Consider the following 20,636-nt stretch of genomic DNA (forward strand, 5'->3'; position numbering starts at 1 on the left):
GCAACCTCTCACTCTCTCTCCGTGTCTTTTTCCGACACCTCCGACTTGAGTTAATCAATCCTCGTTTTCTGCAGTAGATTTGCAGTAGCGTGCAGGAATAAGCTCGGTGATCGGACTCCGACTAGATCCCTCAGTGAGGAGAGGATCTTCACCGAGGTCGGCTCGGCGTAGTCCCCGACAGTAAGATCATTGAGACAACGCCATTGACTAACAACCCCGTATAACTATAGTAGTTACATCGCTTGAAAGTCTCCGGTCGGGGATTATGGAGACTTTAGCGGAGTTATTTAAAGAAGAGGGGGCAGGCCTATCTCCTTGGCTTACTTGGTTTCGCCATATATACTTACTCACCTAATGATCAGTCCATGAACTTTCCTAAAGTCCCACATCTGAGGAGTCAAAAAATAGGTAAAGGCCAGATCGAAGGTTATCAGTTTCCCAATTGAAACGTCGTCCAAAGTTGCTCCAAAAAGTCGTTTCGGGGCCCGCTTTTGACCCGCGGATTGCGGAACCTCCGAGCAGCGCGGACCCTCCAAAAATCTCTTCGACAATTTCTCCAACCTTCATCCCATCATCCTCCCCCCAAACAATGTCGGATACCGCACAAGTGGCCGGAAAGCGAAAGCGTGCGAGTTAGTGACCCCTCCTTTTCGTACCTTTTGAGATTTTACCCATCTCCCTGCTTCGTTTGAATTGCTTCTACCCTTTTTCCCTCCCCAACATTTTCTTCCCCGCGACGAGGAGGATATCCTTGCACCATGGATTCCCTCCCCGCAGACGCTGCAGACTCGCACCAGCCAGTCTCGAAGGAAGACGAGGCCGAGTCTGTGCAACTGAACCCATCCAAACTCTTCCCCGCGGCCATTCCATTCCAGCCCGGCCAGCAACAGCACAACCAGCAGCAGCGGGAGCAGCACCAACAGCAGCCATCTCCTCATTCTTCTCCAAATGCCCGGAAGGCCCAGCCCGCAGGCGCAAGTGTGCAACCCGCTAACGACATACACTCGCCAGGGACTCAGTCGTGCCCGCCGCCCGAGCTGCCGCAACTCGTGGCCGAGCAGCATGCACCTATTCCGTCGCACGACAAGGACACTCAGCGTTTAATCGTCATTCTCTCAAATGCCAGTCTGGAGACCTACCGGGCCTCCAGTGGGCGTGCTGGAGCCAAGGATGAGAAGTATTCCCTGCTGAACAGTGATGAGCACATTGGTATCATGCGTAAGATGAACCGGGATATCAGCGAGGCTCGTCCGGATATCACTCACCAGGTATGGACTGCTCCGAGTGTCGCGTGATGCGGAGATCATATTTTTTTCGTATGCATCCTAACATGTAATCTTCCCTCCACTTCAGTGCCTTCTCACCCTCCTCGACTCCCCCGTCAACAAGGCTGGCCGCCTGCAAATCTTCATCCACACCGCCAAGGGTGTCCTGATCGAAGTCAACCCCTCCGTTCGCATTCCCCGTACATTCAAGCGTTTCGCCGGTCTCATGGTCCAACTGTTGCACCGCCTGTCCATTCGCTCCACCAATTCCCAAGAGAAGCTGCTCAAGGTCATCAAGAACCCTATTACCGACCACCTGCCCCCGAACTGCCGTAAGGTGACCATGAGTTTTGAGGCACCCGTTGTCCGCACCAAGGACTACATCGAGTCCCTTGGTCCCCGCGAGAGTATCGCCATCTTTGTCGGTGCCATGGCCAAGGGTCACGATGACTTTGCCGACTCCTTCAAGGACGATACCATCTCCATCAGCAACTACAGTCTCAGTGCCAGTGTGGCTTGCAGCAAGTTCTGCCACGCAGCCGAGGAGGTGTGGGATATTCTGTGAGCGAAGGCGAAAGGGGAAAACTAAATCGCGCAGCGTTACGCGCGCGTCCCTTAAGCCTGCCGTTCGCAGATTTTCCGGCATCATCTCCGCGTGCCCATGACCGCCACGAATTTCCTTGCGATGGGGACTGGACCACGAGCGGGTTCTGTTGAGTTGAGTGTTTTCGTGATTTGTCTTGACTTGGACCGACGGGCCGACAGGGAGACTCGATTCTAGGAGGAAGCAATTTCGACAAATACGACATGAAAAAGAAACAATACGCCTCTACTTTTGTTCTGTTGTTCTCTTGCATTTGCTGGCTGTCGTCCCTTTCTTTTGTCTTTGGACTATATTTTATTTCTACTTGCGTTTTTGACCGACCTATCGATTACCCCGTGAAGCATACCTCTCGACGGGACGGCCTAGCCAGCCATGTCGCATCATATATCATATCGAATTGTTCCTCTGGATCGGGGCTTCCCCTCTTGCCCTGGATTGAGTTACGGGGGGGGGGGCAACTTTGTCTGGATCACCGTTGCCATTGTCCTGCAATTCTTTTTCTTAATTCTTTTGATCAGAAAGAAAAGCATCGTGACACTGGAACGAAAATCCCACGACAAGACCAGAAAACCCCCCAACAAAAAGAAAAAAAAGAGACACTCGGACTGGATGGCATTTGGTTCCTTTTCGCCGCTCCAGTCCTGATCCAGAGCCCTCTCTTTCCCGCAGCGCAGCCCTTTCTCTTCGACTGTGGCGATGAGACCAGAAAAGTGAACAGCAAATAGCAAATATCGATCGGGAGCCCCTGTTGCTTGACAATGGCTTCTGAGATTAGGCACATATTGTGTTTGAATACAGTACTATTTTTGATATCCTTGTATATGAGTTGAATGCTGTTAGATGTAGAAGTGCTCACTTAAGCTGAGTAGTATCATTTTTGGTAGGATCTGGTAGCCTACTTTGGGACTTTTGTACGTATACCACCACTTGAGATAGTAGATGATAGTCGGTGTTTAGGAGAGCAATGTCCTCGACGTGGCATTGACTCAAGTGTCCGCCTCACTTTGACCTGACCCTGCACAAGGCCCACTCCAGTCTACAGTAGCACAGTCAGTCCTGCTAGCTAAAATCTGTACTGTACTGTACCTAAATATATAAAACCAACCAACACCACGAAACGCGACCCGACCGCTAATCGGAAGGGGTGTACGGAGTACGTTCTGCCTGGACCAATCACCCCATTTTTGCGACTCTATTCATATTCACTTAGTACAATGATACTATGGATGGATGGGAAGCTGTTCAGAACCAGCCTCATGGATTACTAGTTTTCTGCATATCTGCCCAGGGCGCGCGCATAGCTACAGCACAGTACTTTCTTCTCGCGCTAAACACGAATACAGTCAGAGTCTAGGACTCCATAGACCTTTAGATGCTTGGAGGTAGAGGGTTATTGGTGAGTCTACCGTCTCGCATAAGCGAGAGTTAATTCAGTAGATGCAGAGTCAACTACGGTACTCCGTACATGTATCTTCCTTCTACAGTCATCTACAATTATACACAATATGAAAATAGTAATAGCAATCTCCTTCCATTTAATATCCCCGTACAATCCTGCAGAATCAAGTCCAACACCAGCCCCCTCCAAATAATACATTGTAATCTGTAGTAGCAGTAGCAGAACAGTAGCGGTCAAGCCCTTCAACCCAATTCCGCCCTCCATCACCAAACCCGCCCTCTTTCAATGGCCAATGCACGTTTCCACCGTCTCCACTCGACAAACCCACCCAGACAGGTCTTCCGAATGTTATTATTTGTCCAGTCCAGCAAGAGAACACACACCCACTGCCCACTGTGTATATACCTGCCCACTCGTACTCATCCACGCATTCTGGTCGCCCCTCCGCCAAGCTCCACTGTCTGTCCCCGCGCTGACTTGGCCACCCTGGGTTCCGAGCGAGTGGCCCCGCTGGTGGTGTTGTCGGAATAGCGAACCTGCTAGGACTCTGTGGATAGGATAGAGCTTTGGCTCGGTATGTAATTTGATCTGATTTGATTGAATTGAGTGCTTGGGTTCTGGGCGGTATCTCACCTTGTTACTGTAGTTCAGGTGGTTGGGCGTGCATGACTACGTTATGCTGCCCATGTCGTTTTCCTGGATGAGCAACTTGCAGGGCCCTGGGATGAGGATCTACAACTTACAGTCTACGGAGTACACTTGAATGATGGGCTAAACATCAGGGTTTCTTCGGACAACAAGGCCCGAGCCTGGCCGCCGCCTCGCCTCACGCCTCGAAGGAGTCCTGACAGCCAGTCCGCGCCCGGGGCACGCGTTTCACCTGCTAGCTTTCCCGCAGATCGCTTGATCGGGTAGAAGGCCTAGTGATGATTTGATCTGTGTTGGCCATGAGTTAGCCACAGGAGTTACTATTGTAAGTACAGAACGCCTACCGTAATGTTGTTTGATCTTTGCTTCAGTCGGATGAAAAGCCGGTTACTTGGGGCTGGCTTCTTCCGAGGTCAGTGATTAGATCCACCATCCACTTCTTTCCCCCCTCCATAGGCATAGGATGATAGGATAGGCTTCCTCGTCGTGCATGACTGCTCGAGGGGCCAGGCCAGGGTCTCCACTACTCGTCGACTAAACTGCTGGGACCCGGTTAGGCTGATGACTTTGCCGTTCTCGGACAACTGCGGTGGACAGGCTTTTTGGGCACAAGGTGGATTCTTCTTTGACTGACAAGTTAAGCAGTCTGTTACTAACCAACTAATTAGGATAGATATTCTTTTTCCGGAAACTGGAGACAGACTACTATTTCTCCCCCTTTTTTTCCCCTTTCATTTGGCGAGTCGTGACTGGTTCTTAGCCAGACTAGCTTGATAATTGGGTGGTGTGTCATAGTTGCGGTCTTCCTATACAGTCCTACCTCTCCGTTCACCGTATATATTCACTCCCTGCTTTCGAGGTGCAGGGTTTTTTCTTTCTTCTTTCATCTACAGATCTTTTGCGCCTTGCAATCGTCTATCCAATCTTTATATTCTTCGCCAGCCTCTTTCTCCGTGCTTACTATTTTCGAGCACGTTGGCTTGAACTCTGTTCGAACCAACTATCCCGACATGCCCGTCTCCCATTTGACCCTGACCGTCTCACATCTCCCCACTTCCACCTCGTTCTTCCTCTCCTGCCTCCAGCCCCTGGGGTACCAGTTTATCGGCCGACATGATGACTATATTGGCTTTGGACAGAAGCAGGGAGAGCCTGCGGATTTCTGGATTACGGAGCAGAAGCCTGGGTATGTGAGCTTTTGATAGGGATTGCGGGGTTTATCCGAGAAAGCATATCAAGAGTATATCTTGCTAACATCAACCTTACCAGAGTTCTCCCCAGCGCAGCACATGTAGCATTCCCAGCGCCATCCAAAGATGCTGTCACCGCATTCTTCCACCAAGCTATCCAAGCCGGCGGCAAGTTCCATGGCGAGCCACGAACCCGCGACTCACAATCCGGTTACCACAGCGCTGCCGTGATAGACTTTGACGGAAACAGCATCGAAGCAGTCTACCGACCTGGCAGCACTGTCGTCGCATCAGAAGTCGGCGGCCCGACAATAGCCCTGCTGGAAAATCGCTCTGTGGTGTCCAAGGCTGTTAGCGTCGCAGCGAGATCAGAAACCAAGTCTCGTGCAATATCAAAAGCGCCAACGACCATTGAGAAAGCTGCTCCCGCTCCATCTGTTGTCTCGCAAAAGTCAACAGGATCGGCTCTCGCTTATGGTCCACCACCAGTCCAAAAGGTCGATGATGGCAGCAAAGCTGCCAAAACTATTATTGGTACACTCATCGGCGCCGCTGCTGGTGCTGCCGTAGCATATGCTATGGTGAAAGGTGACTCGCAGTCGACAACTTCCGAATCCAAAGAGGCACCTTCACCCCAATATCAGCAGCAACAATACCAACAACAATACGCACCCGACCTTCCACAGTTGATGGCCGCGCCCTCACAAATCTCAGAAGCGATATCGCAAGGACAACAAGTTCTCCGCGCCATCGAAGCCCCTCCTGCGCGCAGCGTCTATACTTCTGCCTCTGCTGCCCGCTCCACGATGTCCCGGGGTATCATGTCCAAGAATCCCTGGGCTAGCACCGTCTACGAAGCTACGGAGTACTACCAAGACGACCATGGCCGGCGCGCCTCTGACGGTGGCAGCGTCTTCTCTATTCCAGAGGGCATGCCACTCCGCGCAATCGAGTACCCACCCGCCAGCAGCGCCGCGCAGCAACGCTACCCATGCAACCCCAGCACCTTCATCAGCAGCTATGCAGCCGACAAGCCGCGCGCCGGCAGCGTCCACTCCGCCTCAACCATCAAGGCATCGGCCACCCAGCGTCGCCACAGTACAGACGACGGCTACTCAGAGCACAGCCGGCTCGTGTACCGCGCCGCATCCTCGCACAGCGTGCACACCGTGAAATCCCACTCCCACTCCAAGCACGACGCCGACGCACGCAGCACAGCCTCCTCAACCCGCTCAGCACGAAACATCCCCCTCCCTGCTGGTACATCCGGCTCAATCTACAGCGCGATGCCCAGCCAAACAGGAAAATCAACCACATCCGCCCGCAACATCCCCCTCCCCGCCGGCTCCTCTGCAAACTCCTTCTACAGCCCGGCGCCCAGCCAAGCGCCGAAATCGCACATCTCGGCGCGCCATGTGCTTCTCCCCGAGAGCGTGATTGACGTCGATGTGGATTCGAATGTTACGCCTGATGACTCGATTAGCCAGGTTGGGGGGAGTCGGTCCGGGCGGTCGAGTCATTCGCATCATTCGAGACATTCGAAGCATTCGAAGCATTCGAAGCATTCGCGTTCGCATTCGAAGGGGTCCAGACATTCGCATGCGCATTCGCATTCGTCGAAGTCGAGGTTTGAGGAGCCGGTTAGACCGGCTGATAGTGTGAGTCAGGTTTCGAGGTCGTCGCAGCGGACTGTTAAGGCTATTGGGTCTAGTCGGAGAGGGAGTGAGGTTGTTGTTTGAGTGATTGTGATGGTGGTAGGATGTATTTTGGGTGCATCCTTGGACCCTGCATATCTGGGCATGCCTTCTTTTTCATCTTCTCTTCTCTTCTCTTCTCTTCTCTTTTTGCTTCCTCCTTTTGATCAGTCTCTTGACCTTCTTTTCTTTTCATCCTTCTTGCCCTGCTACATGGCATCAAGATCTTGATACTTCCTTTCTTCGCTCTTTCTTCCTCCTTTGACACCTGTTTCAGATATTCAGCCTATACGACAGACGACGTGGGAGCTTCTTCCCCACTCTAATACTTTGCATGGAAATGGAAATTGCATATTGCATATATAGATCGCTACAAATTGAACTGCATTTACTTCTACCACAAAACAACTTCAAGTTGTATACATACATTGCATTCCTGGGTATCAGTATCATACACGGAAACATTAACCAGATCGGGCATCAGTCAGACGAGTCATACACCGACTCATACAGCTCCACCCTGGGACTCCTCGTCTCAACATTCACTCTCCCCCTCGCCCTCGACGCCCGTTCAGGTACTTCCGCCACGAACACACGCTCACGCCCTCTCTCCGTATGTGACGGTACAACCCTCACTCTCCCATGACTCTCCGGATGAGCCCTATGAAGGTGCTCTACAACCGGAGTCTCAAAATACTCCCTCCGCCTCTCACGACTCTCAAGATTCTCGGGATAAGGCATTTCAACAAAATGCTCCATAATAGGTATATCGAAAGGATCCCTCTGCCTCTCTCTCCCACTCTCCCTCCCCCTCTCAAACAGAAATGTTGGACTAGCCTCCACATCTGCCACATCCGGATGAGCATAGCTCTCCCGAGCCCGTATCCCCGGACCTCGGGCCCCGTACGATCTCGATGGACCGGGTACCATCACGCTCGGTCCGGGAAAATGCCGGTAATACCCCTCTGGATCAGCGAATCCCCTTCTTACGTCTTCATAGCCTTCGTCATCTAAACGGGTGTTCCCGTCTCGGTCTACGAAGACGAAGCCCCTGCTTTGTCGTTGGGGTCTTGTAAAGGAGTGCTCGCGCTCGCGCGGGCGAGAGCGTGAGCGTCGCCGTCTCCGGCGCGGTTCACGTGTGTATGTATGATGACTCGGTTCCTCCAGTCTATGCGACTCGCGAATCGTCGCCTCAATACTCTCGTGCCTTTGGGCTTCGTGTTCAACTTCCATCATCATTCGACGCGTTGGTCCAATTTGCGGCACCAGGGTTGATGGAGTCTGGAGTTTTATGCGCTCTTCTTGTTCCAGTTTTTGTTTCTGGTTTAGGTTTTGTGAGGCTGCTGGTCCTGTGCTAGTGGTGGGTTTGCCGTGGACTCCGTCTTCCCATTCAGCGAAGATCTCGTCGACGACTCTCTTTTCTTGTTCGCGGGTCATATCTCGGGATAGGATTTGTATGCTTGGGGGTTGAGGTCTGGCTGGCCACTTGGAGTACTCTTCAGACTCGTCATCGGAGGAGGAAACGGAGGATGAGGAGTATACTTTTTCAGGAGCGGGTCGTGGTGGGGGATATACGCGTGTTTGAGGACGGATCTCAGCTGGGATATGGTATACTGCTTGGGCGTGGCTGTATACAGCAGGCTTTGGTGGTGGAGGGTGAGTAGAATGATGGACCGTGTGAGCTGGTACCGGAACTCCATCGATGTTGTCTGCGTGGGAGCTGCTCGGACGATGATTTTCAGTTGATATTCTTAAGATACCACGTTTATCTCGGACAAATACTCGGCGAGGACTTTCGCTGTCTGAGGCCGCGGCTTTGCCCTTTTTCTTTCGGACGACGTACATCCGTGGCTCGCGGGAGACTACTTCGGGTGCCGATTTTGATGGTGTTGTCCGTGGGGGTGAATGGTGGATTCCTGGCGGGCTCGTCTTGTGAGATTTCTGACCAGGATGGGAACTGCTACCCCCAAGAGGAGGAGGTGGTGGTGGTGGAACTTGACTGGTATGGCGTGGACCTCTACCGGGGGGATATCCAGGGCCGCTGCCACCTCCTGCTCCTCCATGAAAGCCAGTCCCAAGAGGCCTACCAGGGCCGGAGAAACGGCCACCACCACTATCATCATCACCTCCTCCTGGTCCTCCTCCTCCTGGTCCTCCTCCCCATGGTGGTGGTGGTGGTGGTGCTGGCGGTCCACCCCCTCCAGGCCCAGGCCCAGGCCTTATAGGATCATGCATTGGAGCATCAGGAGACCATTCAGTTTTCAAGATAACATCGATACTCTTTGTCTCTTCAGAGAAAAAGCCAATCCTCTTCCTCTTAGCCGACAAGCCAGCCAACTTCAACTCCAAGTACGGATGTTGCCTCCCCAAATTCAGATTTTGATCTCGAAGCAAATTGTCCACAAGCATCCTCTGAACACTCGTCCTCAGTAGATCTTTGCAATCGTCCTGGATGGAACGCCGGAGCTTTGAACGCTTGGTAGTCTGGGCTAGGACTTTGAGGAAAAGTTCTTCGGTCGAGAGGGCCATTTGACTGCAGATCGCCCATCGCCACGAGGGCTGATTGGATTGGGGGTTGACTTGCAGATATGGGGGTCTGCCTTTGGTAAATGTCCAACCTAGGTATAGCGATGTCAATCTGGAGAGGTCGGGGAAAACGAAAGGTCGAATATATGGGTATGTCGATTGGCGGTCGTATGGACTGAAGTATGGATCTCGATAAAATGCTCCTTGGCCTCGATCATCGTCTTGTGGGTTTACACCTCGACTTCTATGTCGGCGTCCTGGTGGAAGTGGAGGTAGAGGTCCATGACTGCGAGTGAAGAAATACTCCCCAATCCTTTTAATCTCTTTGAACATATCCAGAATGATTGATTGAATCTCTTCGGACCGCTTGTCGCCCCTATGGAGAAGGGTTATATGTTAATTGACGAGTCTTCTTATTCAGGAACGGTCATGATCACGACAAATACTTACATCGTCGCCTCAAATGCAGTCAAAGCAATGTGAACCTCGAGTTTGTGAGACTCAATGTGTCTCTCCATATCATCGATATCCTTCTCCGTCAAAAAGAATTTCTGTCGGTCCTCTTCGCTTATTTCAACCTTGGCCCGTCCTCGGTGCATAGGCTCGATTCTGTTGAATGCCTCCCGAATCCTTGTATTGATGATATCAAAACGTTCAGCGGCACTTTTACTCGCATTCACCAAGTCGCGAAAGCAGGGTTTCTCCAGGATGTTCGGTGCTGGAGCCGTTGCGCCATCTGGAGCTTGACCAGCATCGAGGCCTCTTTCACCTTCACCACCTGCATTTCCACCTCTCGTTCCATCATTCGTCGGAACACCGCTTGCAGCCCCGGTATCATCCCCATCTTGAACTCTGAAATCCCTGTTGATCTGAATATCCTCCTTCGCCGCTCGCGCAATGACCAAATCGCGAATACTACCCAAAAGCTGCGAAGTCGCGCGAATCCTATTCTCAACATCCCTCAACCTCTCCGCAGCCGTCGCAACACGCGCAGTGAAACTTTGAATATTATCCGTGAGATTAGAGGCCGAATCGACGGTGATATTGAGCGTTCCTGATTTAGTCAGTAACTATGTGTAGCAGAACTCGATAGGGTTAAAGATTACCGACTATCGTGTTGAACCCGGCAACGTTCCCAGTGACGACACCTCCATTATTTCGGATACCGCCATTATTCACATTTCCCTGGTTGACATTCGACGTGCCTTTGGACGAGCTGGCGGGGGTGTGTGGAGGGGTTGGCGGGTCTGCCATGCGATCGATCTCGGTTGGACCCGAGGGAGGAAGCGATGACAAGACTCGCTTTCTCCCTCGTCCATCAAGATGTATTGAAGCTCAAGAGAAAGGCTATCATCGACTGAATAATCCAACAGAAGGATGAACTAACCATCGTTGTTTAGTGTTGATGATCCTGGATTGATCGTTACGAGTCGATGCGACCGAGTCACCGAGTGTACATACCCTGAGGCTCAGCTGGGACCCCTCGAAAAAAAGAAAAGAAAAGAAAAGAACATGAGCACCGTCATCGCATGCAGTTCCCTCGCATTCTCGTGCATTGTTGATCGCTCTAGACAGTCAACCCGGGTGCCAGATGGTGTTCTATTTGCATATATCACCGTGCAGATGACCGTCAGCCTTGCGCCACTAAGCCCGGGCGCCTATCAATCCTCGCTGATTCCTTCCTGACGATGCCAACCCCACTGCCCGGCAGATACCTGCGTCGCTAGCCCAACTTGGAGATTGGTTGGATTTGTTCTCGCTGAAGATGAGGGGTTGTTGGTGGGCTGAGGTGCAGACTGCCACGAGGTTCGGGCGGGATGGCGACCAATTGTATAGATGTTGTATGTCTGTTGGGTGCTGGTGCTGATAAACTCCTCCTTGAGGGGGTGCATACTGGCCTGCATTTGTCATATTGGGTACAGAATGCGGCTGAGAATGGCCCTCGATGCTCGAGAGGGGTAGCTTTCATAAGTATAGCTAGCTCTATCGGAGCCTGCTTGAATTTCTTTCTACTTGTAATCGTTGGTTTGTCACATAGCTGGCATTGACAGTACTGCTGTTACATCTCATTTCGATTTTCTATTACCATCAGCTAGCATGACTGATTCCAAGTCTGCGGAGCCCGTCAGAGAAGGGCTCGGGGATATCCTCTATGACCCAGAGGAGGGTGCCAATGTAGAGTAGGTCGTTCTAGCACCACTCTTGGTGAATGAATTTAACAAGGGTGTAGCGTCGTCTTCGTCCACGGCCTTTCAGGAGACAGAGTCGACACATGTAAGAACTTCGCAATGGAAAAAGAGAATAATAAGCACAAGACGCCTCTCTGCTGTGCTGGTACTTCCAATCACGCCCATTCTAATCAGGATGAAACAAAATAGGGACATGGAAAAACGACTTTCGCTCTCAATTCTGGCCCAAGACTCTCCTACCCACGGACTGTCCCACGGCACGAATTATGTCCTTTGGATATAACTCTGACTTTGCCTATTTCTACCCACCTGTCAATCCAAAGGGTATATCGACTGATTTGACAATCGACAACTACTCGGCGTCTTTGCTGCATGCTCTAGTTGGACTGCGCGGCAAGACCAACACGGTGGGTATTTGCTTATACACAATCTGGAACCTTTCTAACAAGCTCGTCTGTTATACTAGACCGACCGTCCCATCATATTCGTCGCACACAGTCTAGGCGGCCTGGTAGTAGCCAACGCCCTCTCCAAACCCCACGGCACCGACGAAGCCGCCAAAGAAATCGCCGATCGAACCATCGGCACCCTCTTCCTGGGAACTCCCTTCCACGGCTCCTCCATAGCCAAATACGGCAATTTCGCTGTCAACATACTGAAATACTTCATGCCCGCAGCTGGTCAGAACATCAAGGATCTTGAAGAACGCTCCGCCAAGCTCATCAGTATCAACGATGCGTTTGCCAAGTTCTTGAAAGAACGAGATCGCTCGCGGACAAAGCCCTTCCTTGAAGTGGCCTGTTTCTTCGAGGATGAGTCCTTGTATAACATCATGGGGAAGAAGATTGGGAAGGTTGTTCCCAAGGAGTCGGCGAGCTGGCTGGGTGTTGATGCGCTCTCGATTTCTCAGGATCATATTGCCATGTGCAAGTTTAGAGATGAGGATAGCGCGGATTATAAGAATGTGGTGGGGAAGTTGTGTCAGTGGATTAAGGATATTGGTAAAGATTTGAGTGGGGTTCATGGATTGGATGCAAAGGTGTGTTTTCTGCTTCTGATATTCAGATACCCTCCTTCCTGGTTGCTGACTTGGGAGTAGAGTATTACTGTGAATCAAGGGAATGTTGACAATCGCAATATTGTCAACAATGGGGGTAACGTTGCGGGAAACCTGTACGGTACTTCCAAGGATGCTAACAAGCTTATCGGGACTATTGTAAGTGCATCATACAGCTGTGAGGAACAATTACTGTCTCTGACAGCTTATAGAACTACAATGGTGTGAAGCCTCCTCCTGAATGAGAGTCTTTTGGTTATGGCTGTGCTTGTAGATGTGTCAATGATAGCTGTGGTCAGTCAAGAGCATGCTGAATTACGGGAAGCAAATACAACCTGAAATTAATCAAGTGATTCATTCATAATGTGTGTGTAAAATTTGTAATCTATGTTGGGTGGGTGGGTCATCAAACAACATGGTGGTGGAGATTTCAGACTCTGAGGCCCCGGATTTTAAGCTAATCGAAGCCACACCATTATCTGAATAGCCTCAAAACAGGGAGAAACACCGTCTGTGTTATGAAAGTAATATTATGCAATGAATTAATTAAAAAAAATCCCCGAAGGGCCCCAAACCCCGCGACGTGTCTCTTTCCTCTTAGGAGGGATTACGCCCACCTTACCACCTGTGCAAGGAGGATCTCCACGGCCAGGTAAAGTGCGAAGGGGATTCGAACCGACACCCTACAATTAGGGCATGCCAATAGAGCGTGTCTAAAGGACCCCATGCAGGAGCTTAACCGCCAGGGCACGGGTGGTTCTGGGTGATTGCTTAGTCCGTACATCCCCCTAAATTTTGTCCTGAAGGCGGCTTTTAGGCAGGCACTTGCCTTTTCTGGAAACTGGGGCCTAAAGATTTGTTTGACCCCGCTGGCCACTGTCTGCTTGGTACGTGAGGCTATTCAGACTTTCTATCTTGTCTCTTGTATACTGCATCCGTTCTTCGGTCTCCCTGCTTTTGAAACGTTTCTTTCCCTCGCGTACCCTCGGGTCATCCTTTTACATTTTGTATTCCTTTTGTCTACTCTATCTATTTCCTTCTTCCATCTGGCCCTCCATATACTTTCTATATGCCCTCGAACCGTCCCATAATATCCATGTTTATAATGGTACCTTTGTTTGGCCTGTTTGCATCTGGGGTTGTCCCCACATCTCGGTACGGTAACCAATGGACATCAGCAGGTCCGACCTCCTCTTCTGACATTACTACTAAAGCATCGAGCCTCCATGTTGAATCATGGAAAATGGACTGCTTGGATCTAATATGGAATCAAATAATCTAACGAATACCTTCAGTATCGATGGACACCCAGAACCCCAAAAAATTACCCGAATACCGGCCTCGGACGGTCGACCCGTTGATTTATTGCTTGCAGAGCATCGTTATCTTCACGACTTTGCACCTACAAAAACTGGACGACTTTTGAAGTTTCTTCAAGACTATAATTTACCCTGGGAGCTGGACCGAGCAATGGTTGCTGATAACCTCTCACGTTTGTACCTGGCATTGCCGCGAGGTACGGTTCTGGGCAGGGATGCCCAAGGGATGGGCTAGCTGCATACCTTGCGCCGTCGCTTGCTGACCCACCATAACAGAAGAAGAGATCTGACATGCTGGTGTGCTGCTGGGCAGAAGGTCAAGTAATGATACTATGGTTATCCACCTCACTCTATTAGACGAAGATCATGGAAGCCCAGAGCTGGTACGGATCATCATCGGTTGACTCCCAGGGATCTTCGGCTGTTGTGGAGCATCGCAGACGACTGCCGCCACTGGCTATGAAGGGACCAAGCTCCTTCGAGACTGCTCGATGGAAAGCCAATGGAATGGCTTCCAAGGGCCCATTCAAGAAAAACAGTCCCGAGCACGCGGATGCACCCTACCCACCCGTTGGTAGCGTGACCCAGGACGCGAAAATGCTCGACGCGATATAAGAATGTGATGGAGTCTCAATGGGCGCATTTCGCGCAACCCCTCTGGTGTCTGAACCAAACATACAATACTGGCGCCAGACGGACCTCGAAGGTGGCTTGACACTCTCGGTCGACAACAGCCCAGTGTCTGAAGCATGCAGTGCTCTACTATTCTTCTGGCCTTCGCGTCATGGGCGAGCCAAGTCGCTGCGAATGCACAGCCTATGCAAGAGCATGAGGTTTGTCACCTTATCAATAGGCGCGTTTTGGTGCGATCGAATGAAGCTAATCGTTTACCGCTACAGCCTGGATTGCTTCACAAGACACAAGCCAAGGAATCTTTCTCAGAACCCTTCTACCCATCACCATGGATGAATCCTCACGCTGAGGGCTGGGAGGCTGCGTACCAGAAAGCTCATGGCTTTGTCTCGCAGCTCACTATCTTGGAGAAGATCAACCTGACCACGGGTGTTGGGTAAGTCTCTCTTTTCGTTACGATGCGACTAGCAACTAACTCTATGAAGCTGGGAAAATGGACCTTGTGTAGGAAACACTGGATCTATTCCTCGTCTTGGATTCAAGGGCTTCTGTGCCCAGGATTCACCACAGGGTGTTCGGTTCGCAGACTATGCCTCCGCTTTCACGTCTAGCCAAATGGCTGCCGCAACATTTGACCGCTCGATTCTATACCAACGAGGCCGTGCCATGGCACAGGAACACAAAGGGAAAGGTATCACCATTCAGTTGGGGCCTGTTGCCGGTCCCTTGGGTCGCACTCCCGAGGGTGGCCGTAACTGGGAAGGATTCTCCCCGGATCCTGTTTTGACTGGTATCGCCATGGCTGAGACTATCAAGGGCATGCAGGACACCGGAGTCATTGCTTGCGCCAAACACTACATTGGCAATGAGCAGGAGCACTTCCGTCAAGTCGGTGAAGCTGCGGGTCACGGATATACCATCTCTGATTCTATTTCATCCAATATCAACGATCGTGCTATGCATGAGCTATACTTGTGGCCATTCGCTGATGCTGTTCGCGCTGGTGTGGGCTCTTTCATGTGCTCTTACTCCCAGATCAACAATTCCTATGGGTGCCAAAACAGTCAGACTCTTAACAAGCTCCTCAAGAGTGAATTGGGCTTCCAAGGCTTTGTCATGAGTGATTGGGGTGCCCACCACTCCGGAGTGTCATCGGCTCTGGCGGGACTCGATATGAGTATGCCCGGTGATACCCAATTTGATTCCGGCTTGAGCTTCTGGGGCTCTAACCTCACCGTTGCAATTTTGAACGGCACAGTTCCTGAATGGCGTTTGGATGACATGGCGATGCGTATCATGGCTGCATACTTCAAAGTTGGCCTTACCATCGAGGATCAACCCGATGTCAACTTCAATGCCTGGACCCATGACACTTATGGGTTCAAGTACGCTTATAGCAAGGAGGATTATGAGCAGGTTAACTGGCATGTCGATGTCCGTGCAGACCATAACAAGCTCATTCGCGAGACTGCTGCAAAGGGAACTGTCCTGTTGAAAAACAACTTTAATGCCCTTCCCCTTAAGCAGCCCAAGTTCGTTGCTGTTGTTGGCGAGGATGCTGGGCCGAATCCTAAGGGACCCAACGGCTGTGCAGACCGTGGATGTGATCAAGGCACTCTGGCCATGGGATGGGGGTCTGGGTCCACCGAGTTCCCTTATTTGGTTACTCCCGACTCTGCTATTCAGGCTAAGGTTCTCGAGTACGGTGGTCGTTACGAAAGCATCTTCGATAACTATGACGATAAGGCTATCTCCTCGCTTGTCTCGCAGCCAGACGCAACCTGTATTGTGTTTGGCAATGCCGACTCTGGCGAGGGGTACATTACCGTCGACAACAATTGGGGTGACCGCAACAATTTGACTCTCTGGCAAAATGCGGACCAAGTAATTCGCACAGTCAGCTCGCTGTGCAACAACACAATAGTTGTTTTACACTCTGTCGGTCCCGTGCTGTTGAACGACCTCTATGAGCACCCGAATATCACTGCTATCGTCTGGGCAGGCATGCCCGGTGAAGAATCTGGAAATGCCCTCGTGGACATCCTCTGGGGCAAAGTCAATCCTGCCGGTCGCTCTCCATTTACCTGGGCCAAAAGCCGAAAGGATTATGGCACCGACATCATGTACGAACCCAACAATGGCCAGGGAGCGCCTCAGCAGGATTTCACCGAGGGCATTTACCTCGACTACCGCCATTTCGACAAAGCCGGGATCGAGCCAATTTACGAATTCGGATATGGTCTTTCCTATACCACCTTCAAATACTCCGACTTACGAGTTGTGAAGAAGCATGTCCGACCATACAGCCCTACGACCGGTACAACCACCCAAGCACCTACGATCGGACAGCCACCCAGTGGAGATCTGAATACCTACAAGTTCCCTGCCGGCTTCAAGTACATCAGATCCTTCATCTATCCCTACCTCAACAGCACACTCTCCCTCCGCGCCGCCTCTGAAGACCCCGAATACGGCCGTACAGACTTCATACCACCCCATGCACGCGACGGCTCTCCTCAGCCTCTCAACCCCGCTGGAGATCAAGTCTCCAGTGGCGGTAACAGCATGCTCTACGAAGAGCTATACGAGATCACCGCAAAGATCACAAACACCGGCCACGTCGCCGGCGATGAAGTCGTCCAGCTATATGTCGATCTTGGGGGTGATAACCCGCCTCGCCAGCTGAGAGATTTCGATAGAATTCACCTGCTGCCTGGGCAGAGCTCGACTTTCCGGGCTACATTGACGCGTCGTGATCTGAGCAATTGGGATGTTAAGGCGCAGAATTGGCGTGTTTCGGACTCGCCGAAGAGAGTGTATGTTGGGCGTTCGAGTCGGGATTTGCCGCTGACTTCGCGGCTGGAGTAATGATTGTGGCTGGTAATGGATGTTCAATGTCAGAGTCGGAGAGTTGGAGCAGAATGATACGATACGATAATTGAAAAATGTATATTGCTCCATTGGCATACGTGGATGTTCCAGAGTCGAAATCCTTGCTTCAAAGTGTAGCCTGGTCTCGCCTTTTAACCACTATCTACCCCTGCTCCCTTTCCTCCAACTTGCACTCACAACTCCTCCCCTCTACTTTTCCGCTTCATTTGACCACTTCGTATTCACCACTTGCCTGACGCACTAGCCTTCTAATACGCTATATGCGCCCCTCAACCCGACGCCAAGATGTGGCCAAGGGTCCTCGAGCCAGCATCAGCAGCAATGCCATCTAGTAGCTAATCAGCTCATCGCCAAAAAAAAATTGGTTCGGCAAGGAAGATGTCCGAGTGTTCCGCTACTAGACCCTCGCGATATTTCAATTTCAGGTAGGACTCAACGAGGAGAGTTCAGCCACCCGAGGCTGCGGCACGGCTCACTAGTTAAGGTAGAAATGAACGCTTGGTACTTTTGAATCTTAATAAGAGTAGGTCTTGTATAATTCGTGGGGATGAGATAAGTCTACTATTAGGGATGGGCTTTCTATTGGCACTTTCACCGCGTGAGGTTTTTAGATTGACTTAATTCTCCTTAAAATCATATGTGGATTGTGTAGACACTGAGCCTGGTGGACCCCACGAATATACCACGATACGATGGGATAACCTCTGTTACCAGGGTTTTCAAGTTGCGAATCCAGGTCCTTCAATAAGCCGCGAAAGCTGTCCTATTTCCGAGAAGCCCGATATAGTGAGAACTCTCCGACGGAGCCTTCCCGATGGCATATAATTAGAAAGCTAAAGTATACGCAGCAGTGGAGGATCTCGTATCTTGGAACACGAGATAAAATGATAGGAACCATCGTGATTAGTGCAATCCTCAAACTAAACCTCGTATTATTTTAGCGCGACAGCCTCAAACGGGTAGCAGAATTGTAATCAACAAGACCATTCGATGAGGAGAGCTGTCAAAAATTCAAATTATAAATCAGCTTGATTGTGCTCATTGATTTTGAGCACTGTAATCTACATTTCCTCTCCATTCTTACTAGCAGTTCTCCGACACAGTCGCAAACCCATCATCATGTCTGCATCCGATGGTCTCGTCCCTATCATTATCAACCTGGCAGGACAAACCAGGATCAATGAAGTGGTCCTAGCTGATGAAAACATTGAATCCTTTGAAATTCTTGCTGCCAGCTTCTACCAAAGCCTGCGTCCCACTATTCCCGAGTTCTACCTGGAACAAGGAGAACGAACTATCACCAAGATGTGGGTGGATTGGAATCAATCAGGCGGCAACTTCCTCCCTATGGAGACCGAGATCAATGATGGAAATCTCCGCGCTGTCCTTCGATTGCTTGCTGTGCGACGAGGTGTCGATATGATCCGCGTGTGGCTTAATGAGATTGATTAAGCTTGTGTGAGTGTGATAATACATGCGCTATGGTGAAGCTCTCTGACCTTTTCGAACCTCCAGCATTTCCCCGCCTGAATGTGAGGTGATCAATGTCTGCGATATTTCTTGCATCGTCTCGAAAAGATTTACACTATGCTGGGCGTAGCAGAAGTAGTATACTATACGATTTGTTCAGATGGGATGCTATTATATCATGAATAGCCATTAATAAAGAGCCAATTGAGAAAAGTCGTTGCAGAAGAATTGAGTAAATCGCTGCTGGGTGTCTCAACCCTTAGTCTCAGATGCCAGTATTTACCTACTACGCGTATTTCACAATGTTCTCATTGAGCCGGACTAAATTGTTTTGTCGTGGAAATTTCGGTACTACTAATCTCATATTCATTGCATACATTCCTTCGACGTGTATCTGGTTTCTACAGGAATATTGCTATCCATCCCACAAAGCTAGATCTTACCCCTCTTCAACATTTCTTCAGATTTTCTGCGACAAAAGCACGTTTTGTCAGTCTCAGGGCCTCGAATACTGAAGGAGGACGTGAACTTACCGGAGTTGCAATGATCTGAAGTATAATAACCATTGATATAGCACTCCAACTCCCAGTTGTAATCCCATGAGCTGGAAATTATTAGTATCTGTTATCCCTAGCATTGGCTTCGGAGAGCATGATTACCAGACGCCTCTATAGCAGTCTCCCGACTTGTAACAAGAAAAGTCCCAGGCATCCCCATCACCAATGGTCGTAACTACATGAGCGTCGAAATATGGCTTGCTTCTGCACTTCACGGCGCCATCGTTATTGAAAACGTTGCACATTGTCCTCTTTTCGAGACTTGGGGCGGCGCTTGCCAGCAGAGGGAGGGCGAGGCAGAGGATTGCAGAAATGGTCTTCATATTGGCAGTCTGCAAAGATGTTGCGAATGATTTTTGAGGGGTATAGAATGCCTTGAGATTAGCTGGATTTTGAGCTCGTTATATACATATCTGGGTAATGACCAAGGTAGGATACACTAAACGGTAAAAATAGCAAATGTATACTCGCTTCTACTACATTTAGCCTGGGATGGTCCTGTTCACCTTCATTCTTCAGTCAATGATACGTTACTCCAAAAGAAGCCATTTGGACAGAAACTAGTATACGAGGTTACATTGGCTATTGGTAGCTTGAACGGGCAGGGCTAGATGAATCAGGCTAGCAAGTTCAGAGATACCTGAGATATATTGAAGGCAGAAGCCGACTATCCAAATGGCTCTGCAAAAAGAACAAGGCGATGTTACCGAATGACACTTCAAGCTGCTTAGCGGAGTCGACATGCCTAGCAGACTAACGGGCTATCTCGTATCTATACGAGGATGGCTGAAGCAAGACTACATTCAATCCAAGTAAAACACAACTTATGTATCAAATCCTTAGAGAACAAGCAGGACGCAAATAAGCAAGGGAATAATGATAGAAGTAGTTGACAGGCACATGGCACTAGGACAGGAGCAAGCGGGGAAGACTATTCTCTAACAAGGCCATATTCTCCGCACCTGGTGCTAAGCGGATCTAACCCGTTCCTTTCTATATTAAGAATTGCCAAGACGCCAAGAACGCCGTCTTATTGCTGCCAAGAGCGCTGAAAAAGTAGTTCTGTCGCAAACTTGTACGTAAATGTATATGACTGCAGCGTTAGAAAAAGCCTCAATAACCAGGGCTGGGAGAGGATGGCGGGGAAACTGAATCTGGAGAAGTAGCCGAGCCGCCTGTCTGTAGTTGGTGGT

General features: G+C 50.4%; 9 protein-coding genes across 9 annotated transcripts; 6 read left to right on the forward strand and 3 right to left on the reverse strand.

Moving 5' to 3' along the window:
• The first annotated feature begins 326 nt into the window (after positions 1-326).
• Positions 327-2,915, forward strand: N7473_009079 (18S rRNA pseudouridine methyltransferase). The gene is made up of 3 exons (XM_057155018.1): positions 327-632; positions 1,012-1,268; positions 1,354-2,915. Exons 1-3 carry the CDS (start codon positions 590-592, stop codon positions 1,828-1,830), a joined length of 777 nt encoding a protein of 258 aa, XP_057006148.1. The 5' UTR covers positions 327-589; the 3' UTR covers positions 1,831-2,915.
• A 2,011-nt stretch (positions 2,916-4,926) lies between these two features.
• N7473_009080 (VOC family protein) lies at positions 4,927-6,845 on the forward strand (the record flags this gene model as incomplete). Its single annotated transcript, XM_057155019.1, has 2 exons — positions 4,927-5,102; positions 5,186-6,845. 2 exons carry the CDS (start codon positions 4,927-4,929, stop codon positions 6,843-6,845), a joined length of 1,836 nt encoding a protein of 611 aa, XP_057006149.1.
• Positions 6,846-7,234: 389 nt separating this feature from the next.
• N7473_009081 (uncharacterized protein) lies at positions 7,235-10,783 on the reverse strand. The gene is made up of 3 exons (XM_057155020.1): positions 10,433-10,783; positions 9,777-10,380; positions 7,235-9,702 (listed from the first exon to the last, which is right to left on the reverse strand). Exons 1-3 carry the CDS (start codon positions 10,578-10,580, stop codon positions 7,281-7,283), a joined length of 3,174 nt encoding a protein of 1,057 aa, XP_057006150.1. The 5' UTR covers positions 10,581-10,783; the 3' UTR covers positions 7,235-7,280.
• Positions 10,784-10,987: 204 nt separating this feature from the next.
• On the reverse strand, positions 10,988-11,218 carry N7473_009082 (uncharacterized protein; the record flags this gene model as incomplete). The annotated part of the gene is made up of 1 exon (XM_057155021.1): positions 10,988-11,218. One exon carries the CDS (start codon positions 11,216-11,218, stop codon positions 10,988-10,990), a length of 231 nt encoding a protein of 76 aa, XP_057006151.1.
• Positions 11,219-11,423: 205 nt separating this feature from the next.
• Positions 11,424-12,817, forward strand: N7473_009083 (lipase family alpha/beta hydrolase; the record flags this gene model as incomplete). Its single annotated transcript, XM_057155022.1, has 6 exons — positions 11,424-11,506; positions 11,557-11,600; positions 11,705-11,922; positions 11,982-12,554; positions 12,615-12,731; positions 12,785-12,817. 6 exons carry the CDS (start codon positions 11,424-11,426, stop codon positions 12,815-12,817), a joined length of 1,068 nt encoding a protein of 355 aa, XP_057006152.1.
• A 1,440-nt stretch (positions 12,818-14,257) lies between these two features.
• N7473_009084 (uncharacterized protein) lies at positions 14,258-14,506 on the forward strand (the record flags this gene model as incomplete). The annotated part of the gene is made up of 1 exon (XM_057155023.1): positions 14,258-14,506. The coding sequence occupies one exon, from the start codon at positions 14,258-14,260 to the stop codon at positions 14,504-14,506; it is 249 nt and encodes an 82-aa protein (XP_057006153.1).
• A 134-nt stretch (positions 14,507-14,640) lies between these two features.
• Positions 14,641-17,392, forward strand: N7473_009085 (beta-glucosidase; the record flags this gene model as incomplete). The annotated part of the gene is made up of 3 exons (XM_057155024.1): positions 14,641-14,724; positions 14,791-14,960; positions 15,010-17,392. The coding sequence occupies 3 exons, from the start codon at positions 14,641-14,643 to the stop codon at positions 17,390-17,392; spliced, it is 2,637 nt and encodes an 878-aa protein (XP_057006154.1).
• A 1,143-nt stretch (positions 17,393-18,535) lies between these two features.
• On the forward strand, positions 18,536-18,868 carry N7473_009086 (uncharacterized protein; the record flags this gene model as incomplete). The annotated part of the gene is made up of 1 exon (XM_057155025.1): positions 18,536-18,868. One exon carries the CDS (start codon positions 18,536-18,538, stop codon positions 18,866-18,868), a length of 333 nt encoding a protein of 110 aa, XP_057006155.1.
• Positions 18,869-19,335: 467 nt separating this feature from the next.
• On the reverse strand, positions 19,336-19,766 carry N7473_009087 (uncharacterized protein; the record flags this gene model as incomplete). The annotated part of the gene is made up of 3 exons (XM_057155026.1): positions 19,336-19,355; positions 19,420-19,490; positions 19,546-19,766. 3 exons carry the CDS (start codon positions 19,764-19,766, stop codon positions 19,336-19,338), a joined length of 312 nt encoding a protein of 103 aa, XP_057006156.1.
• Positions 19,767-20,636: the final 870 nt, after the last annotated feature.

The sequence above is a fragment of the Penicillium subrubescens genome (assembly GCF_028828155.1).
Source record: "Penicillium subrubescens strain IBT 31985 chromosome Unknown utg000006l_segment0_segment0, whole genome shotgun sequence".
Taxonomy (NCBI): Eukaryota; Fungi; Ascomycota; class Eurotiomycetes; order Eurotiales; family Aspergillaceae; genus Penicillium; species Penicillium subrubescens.

What these genes read in the sequence shown, in the direction of transcription:
- N7473_009079 (XM_057155018.1), top strand. Translation starts at nt 590, where the DNA reads ATGTCGGATACCGCACAAGTGGCCGGAAAGCGAAAGCGTGCGA. An exon ending in CGGAAAGCGAAAGCGTGCGA is followed by an intron (nt 633 to 1,011) that starts GTTAGTGACCCC and finishes TACACTCGCCAG; the next exon opens with GGACTCAGTCGTGCCCGCCG. An exon ending in GTCCGGATATCACTCACCAG is followed by an intron (nt 1,269 to 1,353) that starts GTATGGACTGCT and finishes CCTCCACTTCAG; the next exon opens with TGCCTTCTCACCCTCCTCGA.
- N7473_009081 (XM_057155020.1), bottom strand. Translation starts at nt 10,580, where the DNA reads ATGGCAGACCCGCCAACCCCTCCACACACCCCCGCCAGCTCGTCCAAA. An exon ending in CGGGTTCAACACGATAGTCG is followed by an intron (nt 10,381 to 10,432) that starts GTAATCTTTAAC and finishes TGACTAAATCAG; the next exon opens with GAACGCTCAATATCACCGTC. An exon ending in ACTGCATTTGAGGCGACGAT is followed by an intron (nt 9,703 to 9,776) that starts GTAAGTATTTGT and finishes CCTTCTCCATAG; the next exon opens with GGGCGACAAGCGGTCCGAAG.